Source organism: Medicago sativa, chromosome 2, assembly GCF_051527215.1.
Source record: "Medicago sativa cultivar Bolivia chromosome 2, Bolivia_mono, whole genome shotgun sequence".
Lineage (NCBI taxonomy): Eukaryota > Viridiplantae > Streptophyta > Magnoliopsida > Fabales > Fabaceae > Medicago > Medicago sativa.
In genome coordinates this window covers 76,918,666-76,943,909 of record NC_140750.1, presented here as the reverse complement: position 1 = coordinate 76,943,909, position 25,244 = coordinate 76,918,666, and the positions used below count along the sequence as shown (strand labels likewise).

Genomic DNA, 25,244 nt, shown 5'->3' with positions numbered 1-25,244 from the left:
ATTTCTTCTATTTTTGATGGCAATACTCGAAGCAAAAAAATTTCAAAATAAAAACCTTTTTTTTGAAAAGTGTGAACAACAAACACACTCTATCTGAACTTGTGAGTATTTGAAGCGTACATTAGCATGCGCCTCGAGAACGGTAACATTCCGGAAGAGAAACATGGCTAAGCACTATGGAGAGGACCTCTGCTTCGAACAAGATGTTGTCACAGTCCAAAAATACAAAAAAGAAATACAAAAATAAAAGCTCGCTAAGTTGAAAACCTGAAAAGGCGACTTAGGCAATAGAGAGCGACCCGGTGGACTGAAAACCCGAAAGGGCGGTCCAGGCAAAAATTAGAGGCATAAAAAAAGAATATATTCCCGGTGGACTGAAAACCCGAAAGGGCGGTCCAGGCAAAAGTTAGGGATTTTCAAAAAAAAATAGTTACAAAAAACATAAAAAAACATGACTGTTGAAGCATGCCAGGAGAAAAACACTCTACGCCGGTTTACAAATGGCGACTTCTTCAAGACTTTTGGTCAACAATGGGCTCTATCCCAGGAGGCATCAGTTGCTACCTTGTGCCGTGGCTTCACCCCATCAATGGCTCAATTTGTTCACAATAATATCATCTCCAAGGAAGTTTGCCGAGTGTTCGTACTGCGATGTCAGTCCGCCTCTCATCTTACCCGTCTTGTCTCGTTTCATCGAGTTACCCGTCATATACAGTTTATACAGTCGTACAAGTTACATCCATACATTCATACATCCATTTATACAATCGTACATTCATACATTAATACTTTCACATATTCATACACTCATGCATACACAACATATACACAGTATCATTCACACATGATCGCATTAGTCACCAAAATCTTGTTTCGGTCGTGTCTCTTCAATTTAGTCTCTACTTATCATTGTGTCAAGCCGCAAGTTTATACACATGAACATCTGACATTTACCTTCTCATCATCAAAAGTGTCATCCCCAGTGTGTCTGGTCAAGAGATGTCACCCGTCAGTGTCAAGTGGCAAGTCCTAAACAACGGACAACTTGAGTCTACATTTTATCTTATTTCGAGTGGCATGTCCTAAACAACGGACAGCTTGAGTCTACCCTTATCTTGTTTCAAGTGGCAAGTCCTAAACAACGGACAACTTGAGTCTACATTTTATCTTATTTCGAGTGGCAAGTCCTAAACAACGGACAACTTGAGTTTACCTTTATCTTGTTTCAAGTGGCAAGTCCTAAACAACGGACAGCTTGAGTCTACCCTTATCTTGTTTCAAGTGGCAAGTCCTAAACAACGGACAGCTTGAGTCTACATTTTATCTTATTTCGAGTGGCAAGTCCTAAACAACGGACAACTTGAGTCTACCCTTATCTTGTTTCAAGTGGCAAGTCCTAAACAACGGACAGCTTGAGTCTACACTTTATCTTGTTTCAAGTGGCAAGTCCTAACAGCGGACAACTTGAGTCTACACTTTATCTTGTGTCAAGTGGCAAGTCCTAAACAACGGACAGCTTGAGTCTACCTTTATCTTGTTTCAAGTGGCAAGTCCTAAACAACGGACAGCTTGAGTCTACCTTTATCTTGTTTCAAGTGGCAAGTCCTAAACAACGGACAGCTTGAGTCCACCTTTCATCATGTTTCAGTTTGGAATCACATTTTATTTTCTTCTGTGTCGTCCCCAGTTTATCGTTCAAGAGATGTCACCCCAAAGTTGTTGTCTTCACACAACTGTCAATACGGTAGTAGGCAATCATTTTCCCCAGTGAAACTACATTCCCTCTAGCAGAGTCGGATCCCTTTTTCTTCATCGAATTTGGGTAACCCGTTGTTGTTTCTCATTCAAGTCAAATCATCTTTGTCGTCTTGCATTCATAATTGCATCACAAGCATTCATAGCATCTTAGGTCCAAAATTGGTGTACTTTGTATTTAAGTCTCTTCGTTTCGATCGATTCAAAGATTCCATCTTCAAATCTCCGGACGAAGAAACTTAAATAGGGGCATCTGTCATACCCCAATTTTTGACCTAAGGTCCCACTGACACGCGTCACCTGACCCTGATCAGTCCCAGACATTTCGGTGAAAATTTCAATAGAGAGGTATTTTAAAATACCTCATATTTTCGTTCCGAGTCGGGCCAACTTCCCTTCCATTTTTTTTTAATTATTATTTTGTTTTTTTAATTTTTTATTTAATTAATTAATTTTAGTTTTAGTTTTTTTAAAAAATAGTCATTATTTCTTTTAATTCTTTTGTTATTTTTCTTTTTAAATAAATCCAAGTTTTATTTTCTAATTCTTTTGTTATAAATCCAAATTTTATTTTCTTTTTATTTATTTACTAAACTAGGAGACAAAATCAAAATTAGGTATGTGTTTATCCTTTGCTTATTTCTATTTTTTATATATTGTATATATTTTTGAGTATTAAGTCTAGAAAACAGTCCAAGTTCCCAACGACAGCTATCACACGCATGCCATTCCAATCCAGTCTAGCTCATACTGATCTGCAGCAACAACATTTGCTTGTTCCCTTCTCCAAGTCACCAATTCTCTGCACTTCTCCAACAAACCTTAGCCAAAATCCTAACACTATAAATAGAACCTGCAAAACACACATTCGGGGAGGCCGAAATTCACATAGAAACCGACAATTTTCACGGCCAATCACAACACATAAACCTGCACAAAAAAAACTAGCAGAATTGCGATACACCATTCACCCAATTTCAAACACAATTTCAATCAACCCATAAATTACACAGACGCACAAAACATCAATCAAAACCCAATATCAGTATCACAAGCCATCAAAACAACAACTCAGAAACCCTTTTCCACGTAACCCAAACCATTCGAAATTTCAACAGAATCGTACACTGACGGTAACGCACAGCAGGACGCATATCGTCATTAACAACAGCCCTTCAACAACACAGACGCAACACCATCAAACTGCAGCAGTCTGAATCACACACACAGGACGAAACCACAACGCACGCAGCAGTAGCCGATTCGCACAACACTCCGCCGCCCGTTCATACAAGCCCGGCTCCCGTTCAAACGCCGCAGCCAGCCGTTCAAATGCGAATCCAGTCGTAGCACAGACGAATCCGAGATAAAGGTAGTAATTTATCGTTTTTGTTGGTTTGCTGTTTGTTTAAATCTAGGGGATATGTTTTCCTTTCATTGATTTTTTGGGTTAAGAGAATTGTAGAGAATAGGTGTAGAAGAAGAATAAAAAAAAAAAAGAAGTAGAAAGGATAAGAGCAAGAATCGTAAAAAAAAATGTGAAAGAGTGAAGGAGAGAACAAAGAGAGAGACCGATGGAGAGGATGTGAAGAGAGAGAAATTAATGTTCAAAAGTGAAGGAAAATGGGTTTACAACCCATATATATTTCTCTAACCGGTTCGGTTCTTTTGGACCCGACCCGGGTCTCAACCGAACCGGTCCCTAGCCAATCCAGACAGCCCAACGTGCCTGCATCCATCTAAGCCCAATTCCAATTTCTTTTATTTTCTACACCACATGCATACTGCTTGCACACCCCCTCCTGCATTCATCCTTTTATTTTGCTTATTTGTTCATGCATTCGTGTAGTTTATCTATGGTTTTAACCTTACTTCATACATTTATTTAGTCTATTTTAAATTATTTTAGTTCATTTAGGTTTTAATTTTATCTCACGCATTTGTTTAGTTTATCTAGGGTTTTAACTTTACTTCATGCATTTGTTTAGTTTACTTTAGTTTATCTAGGTTTTAATTTCACCTCATACATTTTTTAGTTTAGATTTATTATTTATTATCATTCATGTATCTTTAGTTTAGGTTTATAATCATGCATACTTAACTTATTGTTATTTATTTTATCACAATAATTCATGCATTTTAGTTTAGCTTTAATATTTCCCATTTTTATTTAATTTATAGTCTATTGCACGGAGCTTAGAGTGTAAATTAGGTGAAGATGTAATTTATTTATTTTCGTCATTTACCTTCCGCAGACCTTAGAATGTATTAATAGGTTTTTTTGTAATAGCTTAGGTACATGTGTGTGTGTGTGTGCTCTATTTTTATGCTTTAGTTTAGGTTAGAGGTTTTCGTGGTGATCCAACGTCACCAACGAAATACCTACATTTTATTTTCTCGCTCCGTTAGTTTTAACTTAGTTTAATTATTATTCAAAAAAACAAAAACATGCAAATAGATCAAAAAAATCACAAAAATATTTTCTTAAATAAACCTTGATCCTAAATCAAGTGACGCCTTTTTATTTTCTTTTCTTAATCAAATATCAATCCATCTAATTTATTTCGAGTCCATTTTTTTTAATATTAAAAAACACAAACAAATATTCTTTTGCCACTTTGGCTTTCTTTCATTTTAAAAACCTTTTTCAAAAACATTAAAAAAACACTCAACCAATCAAACGTCAATTTTTACCACGAACTACGTGATTTTGATCCCTCACGGGTACGTAGGCAGAGGACCATGCCCTTCCAAATCAATAAAATGTAGATAATTAGGTCTTCCTTTTTTTTTTTTTCATTTCAAGTTCCTTTCTTTTTTTCAAAAAAATAAGCAAGTTATAGCGCACTAATTAAATAAAACCAAGAAGTTCCCGTAGAGTACTACGGACATAAAGGGTGCTAACACCTTCCCTTTATGTAACTAACCCCCGAACCCTAAATCCTTTCAAAATGTGGGGTGTTTGAACTTTTTCCCCTTTTCTTAAAAATTAAAATGTTCGGTCGTGAAATAAGTTAGTGAGTCAAAAGCTAATCAAATAGCCTTGATCTCCGAAAAATGACGCGACACTAGAATATTGAATGCACAATTTTCAACACAATGTTTCTATTTTTGGTTTCTTAACTTGTATCTTGAGGGCACAAGTTAACATTTTCCAAAAAATAAACATTTTTTTAATGGTTAGTTTAAGGGTCTTGTTAACGAGTGCCCCCGGGGCATTATTTAAGGATCCCAAATTTAGAAAATATTTCTTAAAAAAGTCAAATGTTATTAATTCCAATGCACTGATTACACGGATTTTCGTAAAAAAATTGCTATGTGCTTAAAGAGTGCACCGGGGGAACTCATTAACATTTCTCTTAGTTTAATTAAACATTTTTTTATTTGTTTGTGCTTAATTAGGCCTGAGGTGATACATATTAGAAGGGTCATGTTAACTTGTGTCCTAAGGGCACATGTTAAGCAACCTAAAAATTGCAATTTTGCATTGGAAAACATAATATATTAACTTTTAAGAAGTTGAATGCACGACTTTTTATGCGTATATTTCTTTAATAAGTTCCTTAATATTTGCCCTTGAGGGCACAAATTAACATTTGTCATATTAGAAATATAAGAACATCTTCAATGGGGGGTCCTTACTTAACAAGGACCACTCCTGGTTAAGGACCCTTCATTGGAGGAAGAAAATGAGTCCTTATTAAGTAACGGGTCACTATATAAGGTCTCTCTCTCTCTCTCTCTCTCTCTCTCTCTCTCTCTCTCTCTCTCTCTCTCTCTCTCTCTCTCTCTCTCTCTCTCTCTCTCTCTCTCTCTCTCTCTCTCTCTCTCTCTCTCTCTCTCTCTCTCTCTCTCTCTCTCTCGGGTAATTAACGAGTCACACGTTTAAAGGGAATAATAATATATGTAGTATTTGGTCTCACTTGCAAAAGAAGTAATATTTTAAGAATTGGTCCCACTTGCAATATAAATAAATTATTTTTGTTTAATGATGTAAAATTAGTGGGACCTATTTAAATACTTTTCATGTTAGTCCTTGTTAGTATATTGTCATTAAAATCATTGAGTCATTAATAGACACTTTTATTAAAAAATTATAAATAAGTAATGTGTACATGTAGGGTCCATTTAAAGAGTCCCTATTAAAGGCTACCACTGTGGATGCTCTAGAATGCTTCAAGCCTTCAACATTTGGTACACACGTTAGATATTTTACATAGACAGTTTTTAAATTTCCCTAATAATTTTAGTAATTATTTTGAAACTCCAGTTAAAATTTTAGCCACATCACACAAAAAACACTTCATCTTTTCTTTCGTTCTTTCTTTCTTTCTCTTCTTCTTTTTGCATGCTATAAACCGGGAAATACTTGTGTGCCATAGACATTTGGTGTCATTGGTGACATTGGTTCATTTTAGATGAGAGAGAATGATGAATGAATTATTAAAATAAACTATTTAGATGAGAGAGAATGAGTGATTAAAAGAGAGATAAAGACAATGACACCAATGACACCAAAAGCCAATGGCACCCAAGTGCTACCCCTATAATCCTCAAGACATACGATAGACCGCTTTCACTTTCATCCTTGATTTTTTTGTTAGGCACCGTGGAGGGTGCAATAGTTGCTTTTGTATGGAAGACCGCAACTTTTCGGATTGGTCTATACAGTGGGATGCACGATTACTATTTGCTATTTACACGGTAATGTAAACACGTCCCTATATGTCCTCTTTTACTTTATGTTTAATCTATTTTATCATCATCCTATAATAAACTAATTTATTCACATATAGGGAGTGTTCTGCTCGGGGATTGATTACTAATTATCAGGTGTAGTGATGAAAACCAAAGGTCCGATTCTTTTCACTACATTTAGTCCATTATGCATGATTTTGGTCCCTTTTTTTTTGGGTTTAAACCCCCCCCCCCCCCCCCCCCCCCCCTAATATATGTAGCAATGAACGAAGGGATTTCCATGCTTGTTGTAAGCAAAAAGGCCAAATATATATTGAAACCTAGGGTTCCAACATCGAGTGGAATTCCATAATAAACACCCCCAATATCGACGCCAAGGAACATAACTAAGGCGAACCTTTTTAAGGTCCATTTATCCTTAAAAAGATCCCTAACAAATGTCAAAAGTTGGAAAAAGGAGACTTGTTCTTGGGCTGCTGCAAGTGGCAAGTTTGTTACACTACGAGAAAATCTTACTTCAAGGTTACCTCTTTTCAACATGGCAAATAGTTATTTTTCTTTTCCCTGCATGAGAAGCCATCTTAGCGATTCATTGACAAAGAAATATGAAAAAACAGAGACAAAAATGCAGGGTAATGAAGAGCATATATAGAGATATTTCCATGAGGAATTCCTCAAGAAATATCATAGACTCAGTATAATTAACAATGGTTATGTCTATATATTATTAATAAGTGAAAATTTTTAAACTCTCCCCATCATTATCAACAATATCATTTTTCACCACCACCATCATCATGACATCAACATTCGAAATTTAATTTCATAAAAAATCTATTAAACACACACGCATACATGCGCCTGCGCTTGCACGCACGCAAACACACAAAATACCAGAATCTTAATCTTTGAAACATTGCTCCTTGTAACTGCACATACTTGGAATATATGTGTAAATGGGGAATTGAATTGAAGAAATACAAAATATGAAAGAGTTTTCTTTTGCTAGGTGAAATAATTGGAAGTTGTCTCAATTTAATCCAATGAACGGCGAAGATTTCAAACACCGAGTGTACTCACCCACGACTGTGTATTTGTGGTTTAGTGTTGTTGTTTGGTTGGTTTCATATGTTTATCATCTAAACATCCTTCGATTTTAAGTACTATTTTTTCTTCTTCTGATTCCATTGTCAAAAAAAAAAAAAAAAAACTAGGATCAGTTTACACCATCAAATAAGGAGGAGAATAACGATTAAACGAATAAGAAATACCATACAATTTTTTATGAAATTGAATGCTGGTTGTGTATATGGCGGGGAGTTGAGAAATTTTCAATTATCTATACTATATATAAAGAAAATAACATGTTTTGTCTCTTTTGGATTGACTTTTGATCTTTCCAAAATTACCCTAAACTTTCAATACAAACAACATATATAACAAATAAATAATAGTGAGTTCAAATATTAAAATAAAGTGTATGGATATTCTAACCTTGGGGGACTGCCGAGGGTCCCCTTTATATAGAAGGTGGAGGAATGCAGGAGACGTTGTATGACACACGTAGGGCTCGGCGGAACGGATTCGTAGAAATTGTAACTGTCGAGCGAGATTTGCGGGAACTAGGGGGAGACGTTACTGTTCAGTTTGAACGATTCTCTGTTACTCCAAGCACCCCCTTGCAGGGAGGAGGTGTGTTGCGAGTAATTTACCCAAATGCTGGATTTGAATTATTTTGTATTGGGCCTATGTAAATGGGTCTTTGAGCATTTGCTCGGTACATAACATATAATATGAGTGGTAGATCCATCGTTATCCACATATGTCAACTGCCAATTGAGTTTGCTGATAATAAAGTAAGAATAATATTCCAGTTAAGATTCATTGGAGCATCCACAATGACGGTAAACAAACAAAAGTCCTTAAAGGGGTCCCATGTTTACACATAATTTATTTATAGTTTTTAAATAAAAATATCTATTAAGGAGTTAATGACTCCAATGATACTAAGCTAAAAAAAGTCCTTAAATAGATCCATTAATATGTAATTTAACATCTGTATTTAGAAAATAAATAAAAAGAAATTCAAATGAGAAAGAATTCTATGAATTTGAGATGGTGGGACCAACTTTTATATACTTTGTTTCCTATTTTAAGCGTGAGACTCGTTAATTGTTGAAGTGAAAGATAATCCTTATATAGTTACCCGTAAACTCACTCTTTTCTTCTTTCAATGAGGATCAGGGTCCTTAATAAGTTGATGTCCATATTAACTAAATGATTTTCCATTAGATATGTTGTTGATATCAATATCCCTATGTGCCAACTATCAATTATATATATATATATATATATATATATATATATATATATATTATAAAATTGAAATTGTTCAGTTAGTTGTGTAAATAAATTTTACTAAATCATATAGAATTATTTAATTTTAATTTAATTTTTTATAGTATTTTCTGTTATTTATAAAATTTTAAGATTCAGATAATTATTTCAATATTTATCTTTTTTTTTTTTTTTGTCAGGAATTATTTCAATATTTATCTAAATCTAAATATACAAACAAAATGTACGTGTCATAGAATCAACGCTTTTATTGGCTCATTTCAAAACACACGGATCGCCAAGTAAACAAACCTCAACCGTCGATAACATCCAAATCCAACGCTCACAATCTCCTCCATTGCAACATCACGCACGGATCGCCACGCTGTCATAAACACAATTTTATCGATAAAGATCCTAAACGCTATATAAACGTGTAAACGATTCTTCAACTCACAACAATTATCACCACTCAAAATCTTCCATTTCATTTCACACCGAATTCGTAGCAAAAAAGTTAGGGTTCCAAATTCCAATCTCGGAAATGGACGCAAGCACCAAGACGAAGAAAGGAGCTGGTGGAAGGAAAGGTGGAGGACCAAGGAAGAAGTCTGTGACCAGATCCATCAGAGCTGGTCTTCAATTTCCAGTTGGAAGAATCGGCCGTTACTTGAAGAAAGGAAGATACGCTCAACGTGTTGGTACTGGTGCTCCTGTTTACCTCGCCGCTGTTCTTGAATATCTCGCTGCTGAGGTGAATTTCAAATCCTCTTTCGTATGATCTTTGATTTCCAATTTTGTAACCCTAATTTTGAATTTGTAACCCTAATTTTATTTTTATGTTTAGGTTCTTGAATTGGCTGGAAATGCTGCACGTGATAACAAGAAGAATAGGATAATTCCAAGGCACGTGTTGTTGGCTGTGAGAAATGATGAAGAGCTGGGAAAATTGTTAGCTGGTGTAACAATTGCACATGGTGGTGTTCTTCCAAACATTAACCCTGTTCTTTTGCCTAAGAAGACTGAAAGGTCTACTAATGCTAGCAAGGAACCAAAGTCTCCTAAGCCTAAGGCTGGAAAGTCTCCAAAGAAGGCTTAGATTAGGTTTCTTATGGTTGATGTTTATTTTGTGTGTATAATTGCGCTTTAGGTTGGTGTTTTGTAACTGGAAGGTGTAATGCGTTTGAAATGATGTAATTTGGAAGTCTCTGGCTTCTTTTTAGTATTAATGTGAACTTTCAGTAGAAATAATATTTGCCTTAAATTGTCTATGGAGTTTGATTACACTGTGTATGATGTTTGTGTAGCTTTCTTTCACTTTGTTAAATAAAGTTGAAGAATAATAGATTTTGATTAAAGCTAGTGTGCTATCCTTACACGATTAGATGTTACAAGTTCAATGAGTGTTGATGTAAGACAATTGTGTAAATGTTAGTGAAGTTTTGTTGAAATTTGAAGATGATAACTGCACGATCCATTGGTTGAGCTGGGAAGTATTAGAACTCATTTTAAACTCATTTAAACAATAGGGAAAACATTGTGTTTTGATGTTTGATGCGAAGGGTCTAGAAAATAATATTATCTTTGAAGTTTATTGATGGAAGCCTACCAGGATGCTAGCCTAGTTTTGCATTAAAAAGCCTAAATCTGTTGTGGAAACTGGAAAGGAGAAGTGGTAATGGACAGTAAGTAAAGATTAGGTATGATAGTTGGCCTCCAAATCAGTTACAAACTCACTTCATGATTTGCATTCCTTTCCATGACCTAGAGTACCATTTTCTGCTTTGTGAACATATTATATTATTTTGTACACAAAGCAATGAAAAGGGGACCTGATATTTTCTTGTTTTAGCAGCATATATTTGGTTGCATGTTTCCGTTGTCGTTGTCATTTGTATGTCTATGGCTGCATTCACTATAATTTAACAGAAACTCCAGAACTAAGCTTCCGCGGCAACATGCTTTTTCACTGCGGATTCTATGAACCCACCACAAAAGCAGACATAAACACAATCCTCATAGCAGATCATTAGAATCCTCAATAGGCTGTGTTTTCTGGGCAGTAAATTGAGCTAGGGACCTCAATCATAACCAACCACATGTGCAACATTGGTTGTGGTATCCAGAAAAGCCTAGTAGAACCTAGGATAACAAAGTTTTGCAGGTGAGAAGGGTGGGAGATGATTGTTTATGACAAAACATTGGCAATTTCTTTTACTACTTGTTTTGCTGCTATTGATCCAATTATCCGAAACTGTAAGATGTTAGTGAACCAACTAGTTTGTGTCTGTCATTCCTCTTATGAGACATTTGAATTGTGTAACTATAGCCTTGCAAGGTTGTCTAAGAGTGTAGACTCTAAAATTTGAATAGGTCACATCCCACATCAGCTCAATGCTGCCATGCGTAATTCTGTTGGTTATGTTTCTCGAATGCAATTGTTTACCTTGAAAAAAGAAGAGACTTGCATCAAGTGCAGTTGAAATCTCAAGTATTGAAATTCGTTTAATTAATTAACGTTGATACTTCACTGTGAAATGAACAAATATTTTTTAACAACTTTGATCAACTTTAGACATTGATCTGCGAATCACGCCGAGAATCTCTCAATAGTCTCAACATAATTTACCCTAATTTTCCTGAAATTTCACTTATAAAAAGACACATGCATTAAGAAATGTACACATTCAATTATATTAAACACTCAAAAATAGAATTGAGTGTTGGAAGTGTTTGCAAGTACAACGCCCAAGTTTGATCACAAACAAACTCTGATAGCTTGGTCTAATTTTCTCACGCAGAAACATAGCCAATTAACTTGTGAGTTCACAATCATGCCATCTTGTACTATAAAAGTGAAGAAAAAAAGGATCTACAATTCCAACTTCCAAACCAACTACAATCAATTTTTGCAAATATCTTGCATCATAATTTCCAAAATGGATACTCATATTTGTACAATATAGTCCCAAATTAGATTATTGAAGAATAAAACAGTGATGCTTTAAGCAAGAACACAAAGCTAAAGTGCTTTGATCAAGACTGACTTGACATCTGAATAAGTTGATCGGAAATACACAGAAGATTTGAGCATGGATAAAAATCATGTATCCTTCGGTTTTGCATGTTCAACGAAAATCAGCCTTCCATCAACTATCTGCACCATGTAGGGGGATATTACTGTATTGAAGGTATTTATAGATCATTTACAAAGAACAACATATAGATGATATGGAATTTACTTTGTCAGATTCCTAGCTTTGTCTAAGGAAAATGGATTTGTTGCATCATTCATTGCAGTCAATGATATCAACCGTTGACCAAGTACAATTGAGATAGTAAGGTCTTGACCTCTATCCAACAACTTATATTGGCTGACTGCAATGGCTATAAGAACTATTGACTGTAATGAACCCAAATCCAACTATTGATGCTCTATGTCTAAGTCTAAGATTCTTTTTTATTGGTAATAGAAATCCAAGATTAATTAATTGATTGCGTTAGTTAGTTACAACTCTCTTAGGAGTTGGTTAGCGGTTGTTAATAAGCTATGAAGCACGGACACTCCTCGGATTAGACGTGTCCCAGTGTCGGACACGTGTCGTGCCCGACACCGACACTTGTAATTACATTGAATTATGCGATTTTTTTCAAATTATTAGCTGTGTCGGCGTGTCAGTGTCCGTATCGTGTTTGGTGTCCGTGTCCGTATCCGTGCTTCATAGTTAATAAGTAGCTAATCCTGGACAAGCTTTATATATATAAAGCATGATGTATTCAATTCAATAATTTTTTTAAATCAATTCAAAATGTTGATCAATATGCAGCTCCATGAGTATCAATATGCTCTGTATCTTTCCTATGCCTGTGATCTTCCTCCCTTGATCCATGGATTCTCAACAATTGGTGGAACAACTATGTAACTTAAGGAAGATATTAAAGATGTGTATATAACAAAACCATTGATTTCAGTATTCAAAAACCCATCAAGTCTACCCCATCATTGTAGCAGAAGTGAAAATAGATTCCCCACAACTTCCTTTGATAACACACTAATAATCTTGTTTCCATTGACCAACAACAGAATGCTTGTTCACGTCATATAAGAGATTACAGAACCAAAAAAAAGGAAAGCTAAACTAGAAACCGAAGTAAAGCATTAAAGCCATAATTGGATAAACAGCTTATAGCACATGTGCTTATCATGATAAGCACATGTGGATAAGCTTACATAAGCTATTTCTACAGGAAAATATAAAATGAAGTTAAAATGTTTTTGTATATGCTATAAGTTATTTTCATAAGCTATCTTGGAGAACTTATGAAATTAAGCTAAAAAAAACCTATGAAAAGTGTTATATGCTCTTTTCATAAGTTCTCGCAAAAGTCTTACAAAACTTATGCCAGTAGTTAAGCTAAAATGAACCAATCCAAACAAGCCCTAAGTGCTTATAAGTTATAACATAAGCGTTTATCATGTAAGTGGTTATGTATACTATAAACTATTCCTATAACAAAATATAAAATAAAGTCAAACTATTTTCCGTTACAAAACAAAAGTCAAATTTTTTTCATATAAACTATAAGATGTTCTTATGTAAACAAGCTGAAAATAACTTATGGATGTTCCGTAAACTACCTTCATAAGCTAGCCGGAACAGTTCCACAAATGCTTATGCGAGTAGATAAGCTCAAATAAATAAATCGAAATAGGTTCTAAATCACTAATCAGTCAGGCATTTTAACAAACACATTCATGGCATAATATTCCAATTCAACATATAGATATGAGAAAGTGATAATTACCCTTCCATTCAACGCTTTCCTAGCCTTTTCAGCTTCAATTTCAGATTTGTATGTGACAAAACCAAAACCTTTAGGCCTTCGAGTTTTTTGATCGATAATAAGTGAAGCTGCGAAAGAAGAAAATCAGAACCGACATAGCAGTGGGGGGTGAGAAGAGAAAGAAGAGAGGTACACAACACACATACACACACACCTTCAGTAAGTACTCCGAATGGTGAGAACAATGACTCTAATTGTTGCTGTGTAGTGTAAAACGATAATCCTGGAAAATGAAATGAAATGAAACAATGTTGAAAAGGTTGGGAAAATTGATGAATTCGACGAAAATGAATGAGAAAAAAAAAAAAAAAAACTAACTGCTGACAAATAGCTTTTTCCCGATTCGTTGAGACATGTTTGTCTACTTTCAGATTTGGGGGTTGATTTGACTTGTTTGCACGAAGGCAGGTACTTCGTAACAAGTTCAACAACCTAAAAATGTGGTTCAGTTCAGTTCGACTTATTTTGGGGGTTGCTTTGACGGTTTGATTCGGTTCAATTCAACCCATAGTTTACGAACTAAACCGAATCAAACCGAAGTGGTTCAGTTCAGTTCGACTTATTTTGGTGTAGTTCGGTTCAATGTATCGGTATGATTTAGTTTTCTTTTTTAGATTTTTGAACATTCACTCATAAGAACCAAAAATATTAGTTATTCAATTAACTTTAAAATGAATTTTGTGATGGGGAATAATTCGAAACCAAAATCTTGATTGCCTTTTCATAAATTTAGGAGTGTAAAGGTTTTGACACTTATAATTTTAGGGGAAGAATTGACAATTTAAAAATAAATAAATAAAAAATTGGCAATTTAATAATTTTTTTGGGTGCAAGAATCATAATTTAATATACTAAGATTTTTTTTGAACAAATAATAATATACTAAGATTATAACATTTTCTATATGTAAAAAGGAAAATACACCAAAAGTTAAGGGACAACGGTGAAAGATATCTACTATAATCATCGTCCAAAAGAAATTTTAAAGAGAAAAGAGTATGCTCGTATATGTTGAACTCATCTATTTCATTCATATACTTCACTTTCATATCTCTTGATCTAAATAATGGTTTTCACATAGATCCAATTTATTTTATTTTTCGTGTTTTTTGTTTGTGATTTCTTCATTTTAGGGCATTATTGTTATGTTTGTTTGTTTGATTTCTCGTTTTATTATGATGTTCTTTTAATTCAGATTGACATATAAACTTTTATTATCAATTATAGATTCATCACTTTTTTTTTTTTTTTTTTTACAGATCTTAACTTTGTGTTTTTTTTGGATATATTCGATCAATTTGAATTGCAATTTTTTAAGTGAATATATAATACCCCTAAAAAAAGAAAAGTCAATATATAATAATAAAAGTAATAAAACGTGGGTCATATCTTTAAGTTTGGTAATTATTTTGTTTGATAAAACTCATAAAAGTTTGGTAATAATTCAAATATTTTGTTGACTAAAGGCTATAATTTAAATTCGATTTATTATTAAAAATATATTTTATTTAGACTGTTTTAAATCTTTTTGATTATAGGCGTTTTTTATTTGAATATTTGTAACTGAAATTCTTTTACATATGATAATTTTTTAACCACATTAAGGCAAATTTTAAAAAAGTAGAAACTATTTTTGATTTAGACAAAAAGTGAGAAAATCAAAGATTGTTTGTAACAAACTCAATATTTACGTGATTTATTACGATCTACCTATATTATCCACCTTTAATTTGTTATTTTACACTCTAAAGTGAGTTATAGGAATCCAATCCAATGTGATTTACCTTAATCATTAAGAATAGATGCGATTATTTTCTAAAATCTTAGATTTAACTTATCACTATTTAACAAATCTTTGAGACTGGAAAACAAGGCTGAAAAAAGTTTGAGAAATAGGTATGCGCTTTTCTTTGAAATTTCTCATTGAGGTGTCGATTTTCGGTCTTTGTTATTTTTTTTATTATCTGGTGCTTTTCATGCACCCTTTTTAGATTACTGTCTTTGATTTATGTTTTTCTACTCTTTTCACGCTAGACATATTAGTAGCGACACATGTGTATGATGTTCATACTTTGTACCGTGTTTTTTTGTTGATGTTCTAGCCAATTTAAAATTTAGAATATTGTTTATTTATTTAAAAAGATATAAAAATTAAGCATATTGAATTTCCCTCCCAAAAAATATGAGGAATTAACGTGCAATACTGTTTTATTTTTTATTTTTCATGGTGATAGGTATCAATATAATTTGTTGCAATTTCATTGATTGATTGCAAGTTGATGGCTCCTCTGAAATTTGCAAGTGAGAAGAATTATGATCACCTCATAAAGCTTCTTTTGATCGGAGATAGTGGTAAGTTACTCCTCTGCCGCTTCTATCTTGTTTTCTCATAGTGAGACAAATGTACTTTAGTTTTAGAATTCAATTTTTCAATCATGTACTTTGATAAATTATAAATGCAATTATGTTGTCAAGGCTACATTGATCAATCTATTCCCTGAATTTGTACACCTATACATTTAGTCCCCCTGATTTTTTTTGATACAGCACAATAGTCGTTGACGTTGATGACGTGCAACATTAAACGATGATGTGGCAGACCATGCGTGTTTCAAATCACTTCCACATCAAATCTATTGGGAATGGATTCAAAATGATTGTACTATGAAAAACTATAAAACGCAATTAAGTTGTCAAGGGTCTGAATTGGGAATTTCCTCTGATACTGGTTTGAAAATGTTACTCACTTAAACATGATATATGTCGTAGTTCCTTCCTTCCACCACCCCTTTGTGTAATTTTTTGTTAGTGGATGAATGTGATAAAAGATAAATTGTAAACTATAAATAAATGGAACTAATGGTAGTAGTCGGGCCTAGCAAAATGAACTAGTTCTTGACAATGTGACGAACCTAAGTTCAAATTCTTGCTGGAAGAGACAGCCGCATTTAGAACATGGTAACCCCTCGAACATGATCGCCTATGATAAGAGTAGACCCAACAGTATATTAGTTATCCAAACTTTTAAGTGTACAAGGGTGCTGTGGTGTAAAAATTCCTTAATTTTTCATGATTCCTGTATGTTATTCTTGATTGCAGGTGTTGGAAAGAGTTCTCTTCTTCTACGTTTCTCTGATAGTTATTTCACAAATAGTTATATTTCAACACTAGGGTGAGTTTTTCATGATTTTGGTGTAGAGCTGCATAACCTTGTATGTGAGAAGTTTCCCTAAATCACACAATGTCTTCTTCCTGATGTAGCATTGATTATAAGAATAGAGCCATTGAGCTGGATGGAAAAAAGATCATGCTCCAAGTTTGGGACACTGCAGGTCAGGAGCGGTTCCGCACAATTACAACCGGTAAGATTTTTAAAGGAGAGTGGTTTTCTAGTACTCCCCTCTGTGACTTTTACTTGTCGCTTTTGTACTGAAAAGACAAATAATTCTACCAAAAGAAACAAAATTATTTAGTTTTCTCTATATGTATAAATAACCTTAAAACGATACGATGGAGCAGTTTATTTTGAGTCAAACCTTATAAACTAACTTTCTTTTTCTACTTCAGCTTACTATCGTGGTGCTATGGGCATATTGCTGGTCTATGATGTTACAGATGAATCTTCATTTAACAGTAAAGTTTTCCATCTTGTATTATTTTCTTCAAAGGTTTTTTCTCGTATGCAATATTCACCAACCATATGCTAATTTCAGATATCACGAATTGGATTCGTAGCATTGAGCAACATTCTTCAGACAATACTGTCAACAAAATACTGGTTGGTAACAAAGTTGACATGGGCGAAAGCAAAAGGGTATGCAAACATTTAGGACATTTCCTGTCACTAGTGCTATAAAACTTGAATTTATGTTTCATATTCTCATAACACGGATACACACGAATAATTGTTAAAACCACAAATTAACTACGATTCCATGAGTCTAAGTATCTATTTCAAGTTGATCTAACTGTAAACTCAAATTTTAGTAAACTTTGGTAAACTCGCAGCGAACTAAATTTTGAGTCTAAGTATCAGTTTCGATACGATGAAGTCGAGTTTTCTTGCAGTGAACTCGAGTAAAGTTACGGAAGATTTTTAACACAGCTTATGATCATTTTTTCATCTCAATCTTTTTGATCGAGTTCCTTTTCTTCTTTGGTACTTTGATTTTGTTCATGTTACTCTTTTGTTTATAAGCAAGTTGAAATTTTGAATTGTAGATGTACTTTCAGTATTATATAAGTATATATGTCATTGTCATGTATGTATTATTTTTAATATCAAGTAAACTCTCGTTATAGAGAAACCGCGAGTTTTTAAACTCTTGATTTTGACAGCCTTGATTCATACTACGATCATATATGTATACAAAACTATACACGTACACTTGCACATTTTCCTTTATGCTTCCCCCAACCACATTAGTTGAAGTTATTTGTTTTTTCTCTTCTAACTCAATGTTTGTTTGCCAATCCTTAATCTTGAACATACATGTTTCACGATGCTACAAAAACATTTATGAAGTTTTGTATTTCTCTCTAGGCCGTGCCTTTCTCCAAGGGCCAAGCACTAGCCAATAAGTATGGAATCAAATTCTTTGAAACAGTAAGTGGTGTATATACTTAAAATGTGGAAACTTCCTTAAGTTTTTTTTTTTTTGTTGTTGTTGCTGCTGTTATTGCAAATTGAAGATTTTCTGTTGCAGAGTGCAAAGACAAATCTAAATGTGGATGAAGCTTTCTTCTCAATTGCAAGGGATATAAAACAAAGGCTTCCTGACTCTAAGAAAACGGTATTTAAACTTCCTCTTCCTTGAATTCATTTACAAGTTTATAGTGTTAATTAGTAGCTCGTTGTCCATGAAGTTGAATGTCTGTTTTTACATTGCAGCCGACAAGAATTAGAATCAACAAACACAACAATGCAACTGCAACACGTGGTTCACAGAAGTCGGCATGCTGTGGTTGAGGAAGCAGAATTATTGTTCAAGATCAAGGAGGAAAATACATGTATGATGATGGCTCTTTTGTGTTTAACCTTATCATTCTTCCAGAATTTCTTTGTTTTCTAGGAGTAAATTAATTCAAATTTAAATGATAATGTGATCGTGTCATTTCCTCTATGTTATTTGGTTGCGACACAATCCACTAGTCTTTGATATTTTGAAGGGGTTTATTTCATTGACATTCTTTAGAATTTGATAAAACTATTGACCTTATTCTTGTTTATGAATTATTGATGTACTTATAGTTTATTTTATTTTAATTTTTTTTTACCAATAATTTATATACCTTTTCCAATACATGTATTTTCTCTGAACAACAAATCATTAAATATCATATTTCCCACATAGTCCTTAACCGCCAAGGAACAATATTAATCGACGGAAAAGCCAAAATTACTAGCTAAGAGTCACGTTCCAAGTTACGAGCATAACTTGTGCCATCCTCAAGATTCAAACATTAGCTTCATATGAGTAGAACAACCAAAAATAGCTGAGATTCACTGCGAACAACCAAGAGTAGCTTCATAAGAAGCATATAACTTGCTTGGAGGTTGTTATTTAAGGTTCAACTCTAGAATAGTTTCTCTAAGGTTGTGATCTTGAGGTTGTTATAGAGAAGTATTACAAAAAATAATAATAATACATAACTAAGCAAAAAATATCACGAGTAAAAAAATTCCAATAAAATGAAACAATATTCGGAGTTCTGCATTTGCAGTCCTGTATTTTGACATAATCTTAATAATATACAAACATGAAACATGTTATAGACCACCAATCCAATGTGTCAACCTCTCAACCCCTTAATGCCACATCATCATTAAAAACTAATTTTATTTTTGCCATTTTAAGCTTTCACACACTACAAACAATAAAATATAATAATCTCACATTTTCCCTCTTCAATTCAAAATTCAAATTTCAAAATTTTTGGAATCTTTATTTCCCACCTCCTACTTTTTATCTCTATCTCAACCAACATCACTTTCTACTCTTCTTTATCTTTTGCCATTTTAAACATTCACACAATCCAAACATTAAAATATCATTTATCTTATTTTCCCTCTTCAATTCAAAATTCAAATCTTCATTTTCCTCATACTTTTTCTCACATCTTAATCAACACCATTTTCTATTTTCTTTCTCTCTCACTAATTTCAAACTTCTTTCCCTTTTCTCCTCATTTTTTATCTCACACTCAAACCTACCACCAGCCACTCCCTCTTCCCTCACACTCTCTCTCTCTCACACGTAAAACAGAAAGAAAGAAAAACACAACCCATTTTTTCCTCTACCTTCTTTCTTCATTTCCGTTCAATTTCGGCCTCATCCCGCTAAAAGTAAGTCATCATCATCTTCATCTCTTCATCCTCTACAAAACCACCTCATTCATTTATCCATTCTACCAAGTTGAATTTTGAGACCACCGCATCGGAATTTGAGACCACCGCGTCGGAATTCGCTCTCCTACTTTCCGGAGTATAACCAGGTTCTCTCCTACTAGATACACTTCAGTAAGCTTTTTTTATATCAATAAATCAATACACCCTAGATATTGATTCTTGATTATAAATTTGAAATGCAACCTTTTTATTGTATGCTCTAAATCATGAATTGATGAAATTGTTGTAATTAGTATTTTGTTGATTTTATCAAATTTTGATGAAATGCAAATTTTGCTGTTTTGGTCCTTTTGTGTTGAATTTATCTTATTTTTGTGTTTAGATAAACAAAATTGTTTGCATTTCATTTGATTTTTTTTATTTGACTTGATGTTTTTTATTGTGAAATTGAGAACTCACTAGGTGTTTGGGGAAATGTCTCAAATAAGAAAACCAATGATATTGTTAGAGTTTATTCAAGCAAGATTGTTGTTAACAAGATTATTTTTATGCTTTTCATAAATTGTTGAATTGGTTATGAATTTGTCTTAGTTTTGTGTTTAGATTAACAAGAGTATTTATGTTTTATTCAATTTGTCTTATTTTGAGCACTCACAAAATGTTTGAGAAAATGTCTCAATAAGAAAATTGATGATAATGTTAGTTTTGATATTGATATAGAACAATTTTTGTTGTATTTTTTTTTTTGCAGTAAAAGATGAACAAATTTTGAATATCTCAAGAGTTGGAGCAGTTCTTTGCATCATAAATTGTTGTTGATTAGTTTGAGGATATAGGTATGGCATTTAATAGTTTCAGATTCAGTTTACCATTTGATGGTATTTGACTAAATAAATTTTAATGTTTTTGGAGCCTACATTTTATAATGTTTTTGTTTGAAATTGTTTATTTTTTATGGGACTTCAAATTCAGGGGATGACAATGTAATCTAAAATTTTAACAAAATTATAATGCAGTCACTTTTTGAAAACGTAAGTCTCTTTTTGAGGGTTACTTCTTTCTTTATTTTTTTGAATGTGCCCGAATTTGCATTTTGATTTTTCATAACAATGATCTAACACTATGTTGATTTTTTTTTTGTTACAGGTTCATTACTTCTTTTCAATTGTAATGGAAAGGTAATATATTTTATATGTTGCTACTGTGTGTAAATTAAGATTGAATTGTGTTCTGAATTTTGCTAAGTTGGCTTTTCTAAATTTGTTTTATTGTTTCTATTGTATCCTTACTACTATTTCATTACCAAGTATCATATTTATTAGTTGCTTCATCTCTACAACTTGATTTGAGGTTGAAAAGGGATTTCATGTCAAAGTACTTTATTTGAAAAATGGTACTCCATGTATTTTTTTTCTCTTTGTTACATGCTCAAATATTTGTTTACTTAAGCGCCACATTGTCAAATTGTGTTTAATGTGTTTAAGATAGACTGGTGCACGAAGCTATGAAGCATATATTTGACATTACAAAATATTATTAGTGTGTAATTTTTTGTAATTGAAAATGCTTTTTTTTTTTTTTAGTTTTAATACTACTATAGCTGCTAGGTTTTGTTTGACATCTGACAGATCTATGCATAGTAGTTTTAATACTACTAATTCAAAAGATTGAGTAATAAAGCTCCTATATAATTTTACTTCATTTCTATAAGTTTACTTGGTTGGGCTCCTACATAACTATTGATGTTTTTTTGTTTGTGTAGAGATTAAGATGAGTGAACAAGAACATGCGAGACAATTTACACCTTGGATGTTGATTCATGTCTCGAGAAGATCACATGAGTTTAAGAAATTGCATTTTGCAACAGGTAGTGTTCCATGTCTCAATTTTCATTTTTTCATTTTATTTCAGAATTAACCTTTTGATTAATAAAACCATTTCTGTTCAGTTCATTTGTTCCTGGTTTTTTGGGTTTCTCTTCATGAATATAATGCTAGATACACAAAACAAGTAATTAGAGGCATCAATCTTAATTAACCTTTGAGTACTGATTAGAGGCATTAAACAAGTAATTAGAGGCATCAATCTTAATTAGAGGCATTAGACAAGTAATTAACCTTTGACTACTGATTGCTTCCTACATTTTTACAATAGATTCGATGGAAAACAGGATCATTCTTAATTACATTCCGTTATGTTTTTCTTTTTCCTTTATGTTTGCAAAAAAATCAATTTTGGTGATGTAGATGACTTCTCATTATCAAAATTAAAATTAATCATAAATAACTTAAAACTAATCATAAATAACTCTCACCTTATGATAATCTAATATATAATTGATAAAATATGTTGTTCATTAGTTGAATTAGTGGAATTGGTTGAATCTGAAATACTCTCACCTTAATCCTTACAAGGCTTTGAGAAGTATGCCAATATTTTATCAATTATATATTAGATTATTAGACTAGACTTTGTCAATTATCTATAAGACTAGATTTGTCAATTTCTTTTTGGTCAATGAAGTCAATTATCTTTGAGACTAGATTTTGTCATTTTCTTTTTGGTCAATGAAGTCAATTATCTTTGAGACTAGATTTTGTCATTTTCTTTTTGGTCCTTATATTTCTCTCTTTGGCAAAGGATGAGTTTTCTCACCCGATTAGCTTCTTTTGTGAAGTGCGCCAAGGGAAAAATCAGCTTCTTATAAGCACTATGAAGTTACTTTTAGGGTTCAAAGTTTTTTTTTATAATAAAGCATATTAGTATATTTAAGTACTATTTCTTTGGGATCAATTTCATATGCAACATATGACTGAATAAATATTACCACTATTAGTTATGATTTTACCATTTCAATGACAGGATATAAAGGCTTGAAAATATATCCATAGCCACAAAAAGAAATAGGTATTTGATTCAAACACTATGATTCGAACACGGGAGGCTATAGGTATTTGATTTAACGTCAAAGCTTTATATTCCTCAAACATGGGGCTACAAATATTTAATTTATGTTTCTATTTATAATGAAGGTATAATCATATTTTTATTAACATTTGTATTTAATATATTGGCCAAAGTTATGTAATTGCTTTAAATTAAATGAACTATATGTCTTTGGTTGACATCTTTATTTTTATGATGACAATAGCATTTGATTTGTCTAAGAATTGCATTATATATTTTTAATTTTGTGATAATTTCAGAGTAAACTTTTGTTTTGTTATACTATGCATTGCTAATTCATACCTGATTTGCTAAAACCTTAAATCTATTTTGGATGAAGATGGCAATCCATGTACCTCTACAATCAATGTTGTTTTTCCGGAGGTTTTTGATAATTTGTAGGAATTAGCATATCAGGTATGAATATTTTTAGAATTAAGTTTCATGTTTATTTTTTATTATACAACACACATTAATAAAATGAAAAAACCTTTGTTTGTTGTTGTAGTTTACTTTTGGAGCGGTATACCATCGATGCACCGTTGTGGGATAAAAGTTTTTTGCGAGTTAATTGGTGTTTCCAACAGTTGAAAAGAGTTTGGTGTTACTTTTGATTTATTTAGTTATTTGAACATTATTGTTCAGGGTTATGTAATCTCTTTAAATTAAATCGAACTATTTGTCAAATGTTGGAATATTTATTTTGGTTATGACAACATGTTATTTGTCTAAGAAGTCCAATATGTGTTTATTTTGGTCGTAATTTTAGTCTTATTTTCTAAACATATGTCAGATGATGAAATGCAAATTTTGATGATGAAAACACCTTATTTAGCATAATAGTGCATTATATGATGAAAACACCTTATTTTTGTAATGTCACTATAGAGCTATTTCCCCGTGCGTTGCACGGGTGGAAATCCTAGTATCAAAGTACGCACGTAACTGCAACCACAACTATCTGCAACTATCAGTGTCAAGTTCGTGTTCAAGCAATGCCATTCTCTAACGGCGTCAAGTTCAAGTCTAACACAAAATTAAACTTTTCACAATGATCTTTTGATTTCTTGAAGATGGAAAAACTACTATTATGCTTTCTCATATGGCCACCAAGAGCTTGTCCAATGGAAAACTCAAGTCCACAAATAGGGCATGGATGCATCTTTGGTTTCATGTTTGGTAACTTGTACATGAGTACTTTCGGTCTCTTGTGACTTGCTCTATGGCCACCTAAGGCTTGAAAAGAAGAGAATTCCTTGTTGCATGTTTTGCACTTAAAACCACATTCTTTCAATGTATTAGGCTCTTTTGTTTCACCAACTTTGGATAGTAGCATCAAACAATTTAACTCACTCTTATCTTCTCTGCCTCTCTTCATGTCTAGGCACAAACAAAAAGTACAAGAATATTGTTGAGATTTTTTATGGAACTGGCTTAGTATATACTATTGTAGAAATTAATAATGAGAATTTGAGAGCATTACACACTTATATATTATATAGATTATAGATAGGTTCTCAGCATATGTGAGGAAGGTGCGTACAGATAGTTGCTCTGAGTACGACTCTCGTTACGCGGTTACAGTGGCAGAAAGAAATAATACTGTGTTTTTTCTTAGCAATTAAGGAAATATATTAGTCTATTATTTTTTTGTTTTGAAGTTAGGAAACAGGAGTATTGGATTAGTATAAAAAAAGTTGGGAAATTCAGTCAACAAAGGATATAGATGAAAAATATGTATGAAAATTTTGAGTAACTTCTCAGTATCTCGCTAAATTTATTGACGAAATGACGAGCAAATTAGTGGCGTTTTCAATTTTTTAATCCCCTAGAAAATCTCTAATTGGCCACTCTCATTAAGGTTTATAAGTTTTTTACTTTTTTTTAAGTGGATTATGTATGTACCTATCATTTTTTTTTGAAGGTATGTACCTATCATTTATATATGGGTTAAATATGTTTTTGGTTCCTATAAATATACCAACTTTTCATTTTTGTCTCCTAAAATTTTCCTTCAACTTTTATATATATTTAACCCTTTATATATATTTTACTCTTTGTATTTTCTTCTCTTTGGATGTATTTTACGCAATATTCAACCCATACGATGTACACTTTTACGTTCAAATAGAGTAATGGAATGAATCCTCTCAATTGATTTTCTTTCATGTCACTCGATCATTGTCAATTTTATCATTGAATGAAAAAAAAGGTGAAATTGGTTTTTAATATAAAAAATAAGAGAGAAAAAAGTTTAATAATGAAATTGATAATAATTGAGAGACATAAGAAAAGAAACAATTGAAAGGATCGA

General features: G+C 32.8%; 4 protein-coding genes and 1 long non-coding RNA gene across 8 annotated transcripts; 3 read left to right on the top strand and 2 right to left on the bottom strand.

The window, feature by feature from the left end:
* Window positions 1-9,245: 9,245 nt before the first annotated feature.
* On the top strand, window positions 9,246-10,061 carry LOC146950922 (putative histone H2A.2). Its single transcript, XM_085746869.1, has 2 exons — window positions 9,246-9,544; window positions 9,638-10,061. Exons 1-2 carry the CDS (start codon window positions 9,335-9,337, stop codon window positions 9,887-9,889), a joined length of 462 nt encoding a protein of 153 aa, XP_085602995.1. The 5' UTR covers window positions 9,246-9,334; the 3' UTR covers window positions 9,890-10,061.
* A 1,547-nt stretch (window positions 10,062-11,608) lies between these two features.
* On the bottom strand, window positions 11,609-14,161 carry LOC146950921 (small RNA-binding protein 11, chloroplastic-like). Its single transcript, XM_085746870.1, has 4 exons — window positions 13,954-14,161; window positions 13,790-13,858; window positions 13,597-13,703; window positions 11,609-11,947 (listed from the first exon to the last, which is right to left on the bottom strand). The coding sequence occupies exons 1-4, from the start codon at window positions 13,988-13,990 to the stop codon at window positions 11,894-11,896; spliced, it is 267 nt and encodes an 88-aa protein (XP_085602996.1). The 5' UTR covers window positions 13,991-14,161; the 3' UTR covers window positions 11,609-11,893.
* Window positions 14,162-15,450: 1,289 nt separating this feature from the next.
* LOC146950920 (ras-related protein RABE1c-like) lies at window positions 15,451-18,868 on the top strand. 2 transcript variants are annotated; one of them, XM_085746868.1, is made up of 9 exons: window positions 15,451-15,531; window positions 15,870-15,987; window positions 16,735-16,807; window positions 16,897-16,997; window positions 17,203-17,268; window positions 17,349-17,449; window positions 18,179-18,241; window positions 18,342-18,428; window positions 18,527-18,868. In XM_085746868.1, exons 2-9 carry the CDS (start codon window positions 15,915-15,917, stop codon window positions 18,602-18,604), a joined length of 642 nt encoding a protein of 213 aa, XP_085602994.1. In that variant the 5' UTR covers window positions 15,451-15,531; window positions 15,870-15,914; the 3' UTR covers window positions 18,605-18,868. The 2 variants fall into 2 exon arrangements, with proteins under 2 accessions (XP_085602994.1, XP_085602993.1); XM_085746867.1 differs by lacking the exon at window positions 15,451-15,531 and adding an exon at window positions 15,672-15,691.
* Window positions 18,869-19,714: 846 nt separating this feature from the next.
* Window positions 19,715-23,665, top strand: LOC146950919 (uncharacterized). 3 transcript variants are annotated; one of them, XR_015027739.1, is made up of 7 exons: window positions 19,715-20,130; window positions 20,736-20,820; window positions 21,131-21,162; window positions 21,747-21,851; window positions 22,847-22,934; window positions 23,271-23,347; window positions 23,439-23,665. It is a non-coding gene; the product is annotated as an uncharacterized LOC146950919 (long non-coding RNA). The 3 variants fall into 3 exon arrangements; XR_015027738.1 differs by lacking the exon at window positions 23,271-23,347 and having other exon boundaries at window positions 19,716-20,130; window positions 22,847-23,016; XR_015027737.1 differs by lacking the exon at window positions 23,271-23,347 and having other exon boundaries at window positions 19,725-20,130.
* A 253-nt stretch (window positions 23,666-23,918) lies between these two features.
* LOC146950918 (uncharacterized) lies at window positions 23,919-24,308 on the bottom strand. The gene has a single exon (XM_085748689.1). The coding sequence runs from the start codon at window positions 24,306-24,308 to the stop codon at window positions 23,919-23,921; it is 390 nt and encodes a 129-aa protein (XP_085604815.1).
* Between the last annotated feature and the right edge of the window lie 936 nt (window positions 24,309-25,244).

Bases quoted from the DNA above. Each gene is read 5' to 3' on its own strand.
- LOC146950922 (XM_085746869.1), top strand. From the start codon at position 9,335: ATGGACGCAAGCACCAAGACGAAGAAAGGAGCTGGTGGAAGGAAAGGT. The intron at 9,545-9,637 runs GTGAATTTCAAA...TTTTATGTTTAG, and splicing joins TTGAATATCTCGCTGCTGAG to GTTCTTGAATTGGCTGGAAA.
- LOC146950921 (XM_085746870.1), bottom strand. From the start codon at position 13,990: ATGTCTCAACGAATCGGGAAAAAGCTATTTGTCAGCA. The intron at 13,704-13,789 runs GTGTGTGTGTAT...CTTCTTTCGCAG, and splicing joins ATTCGGAGTACTTACTGAAG to CTTCACTTATTATCGATCAA. The intron at 11,948-13,596 runs GTAATTATCACT...TACATGGTGCAG, and splicing joins GGAAAGCGTTGAATGGAAGG to ATAGTTGATGGAAGGCTGAT.
- LOC146950920 (XM_085746868.1), top strand. From the start codon at position 15,915: ATGGCTCCTCTGAAATTTGCAAGTGAGAAGAATTATGATCACCTCATA. The intron at 17,269-17,348 runs GTAAAGTTTTCC...TGCTAATTTCAG, and splicing joins AGATGAATCTTCATTTAACA to ATATCACGAATTGGATTCGT. The intron at 18,429-18,526 runs GTATTTAAACTT...TTTACATTGCAG, and splicing joins TTCCTGACTCTAAGAAAACG to CCGACAAGAATTAGAATCAA.
- LOC146950918 (XM_085748689.1), bottom strand. From the start codon at position 24,308: ATGAAGAGAGGCAGAGAAGATAAGAGTGAGTTAAATTGTTTGATGCTA.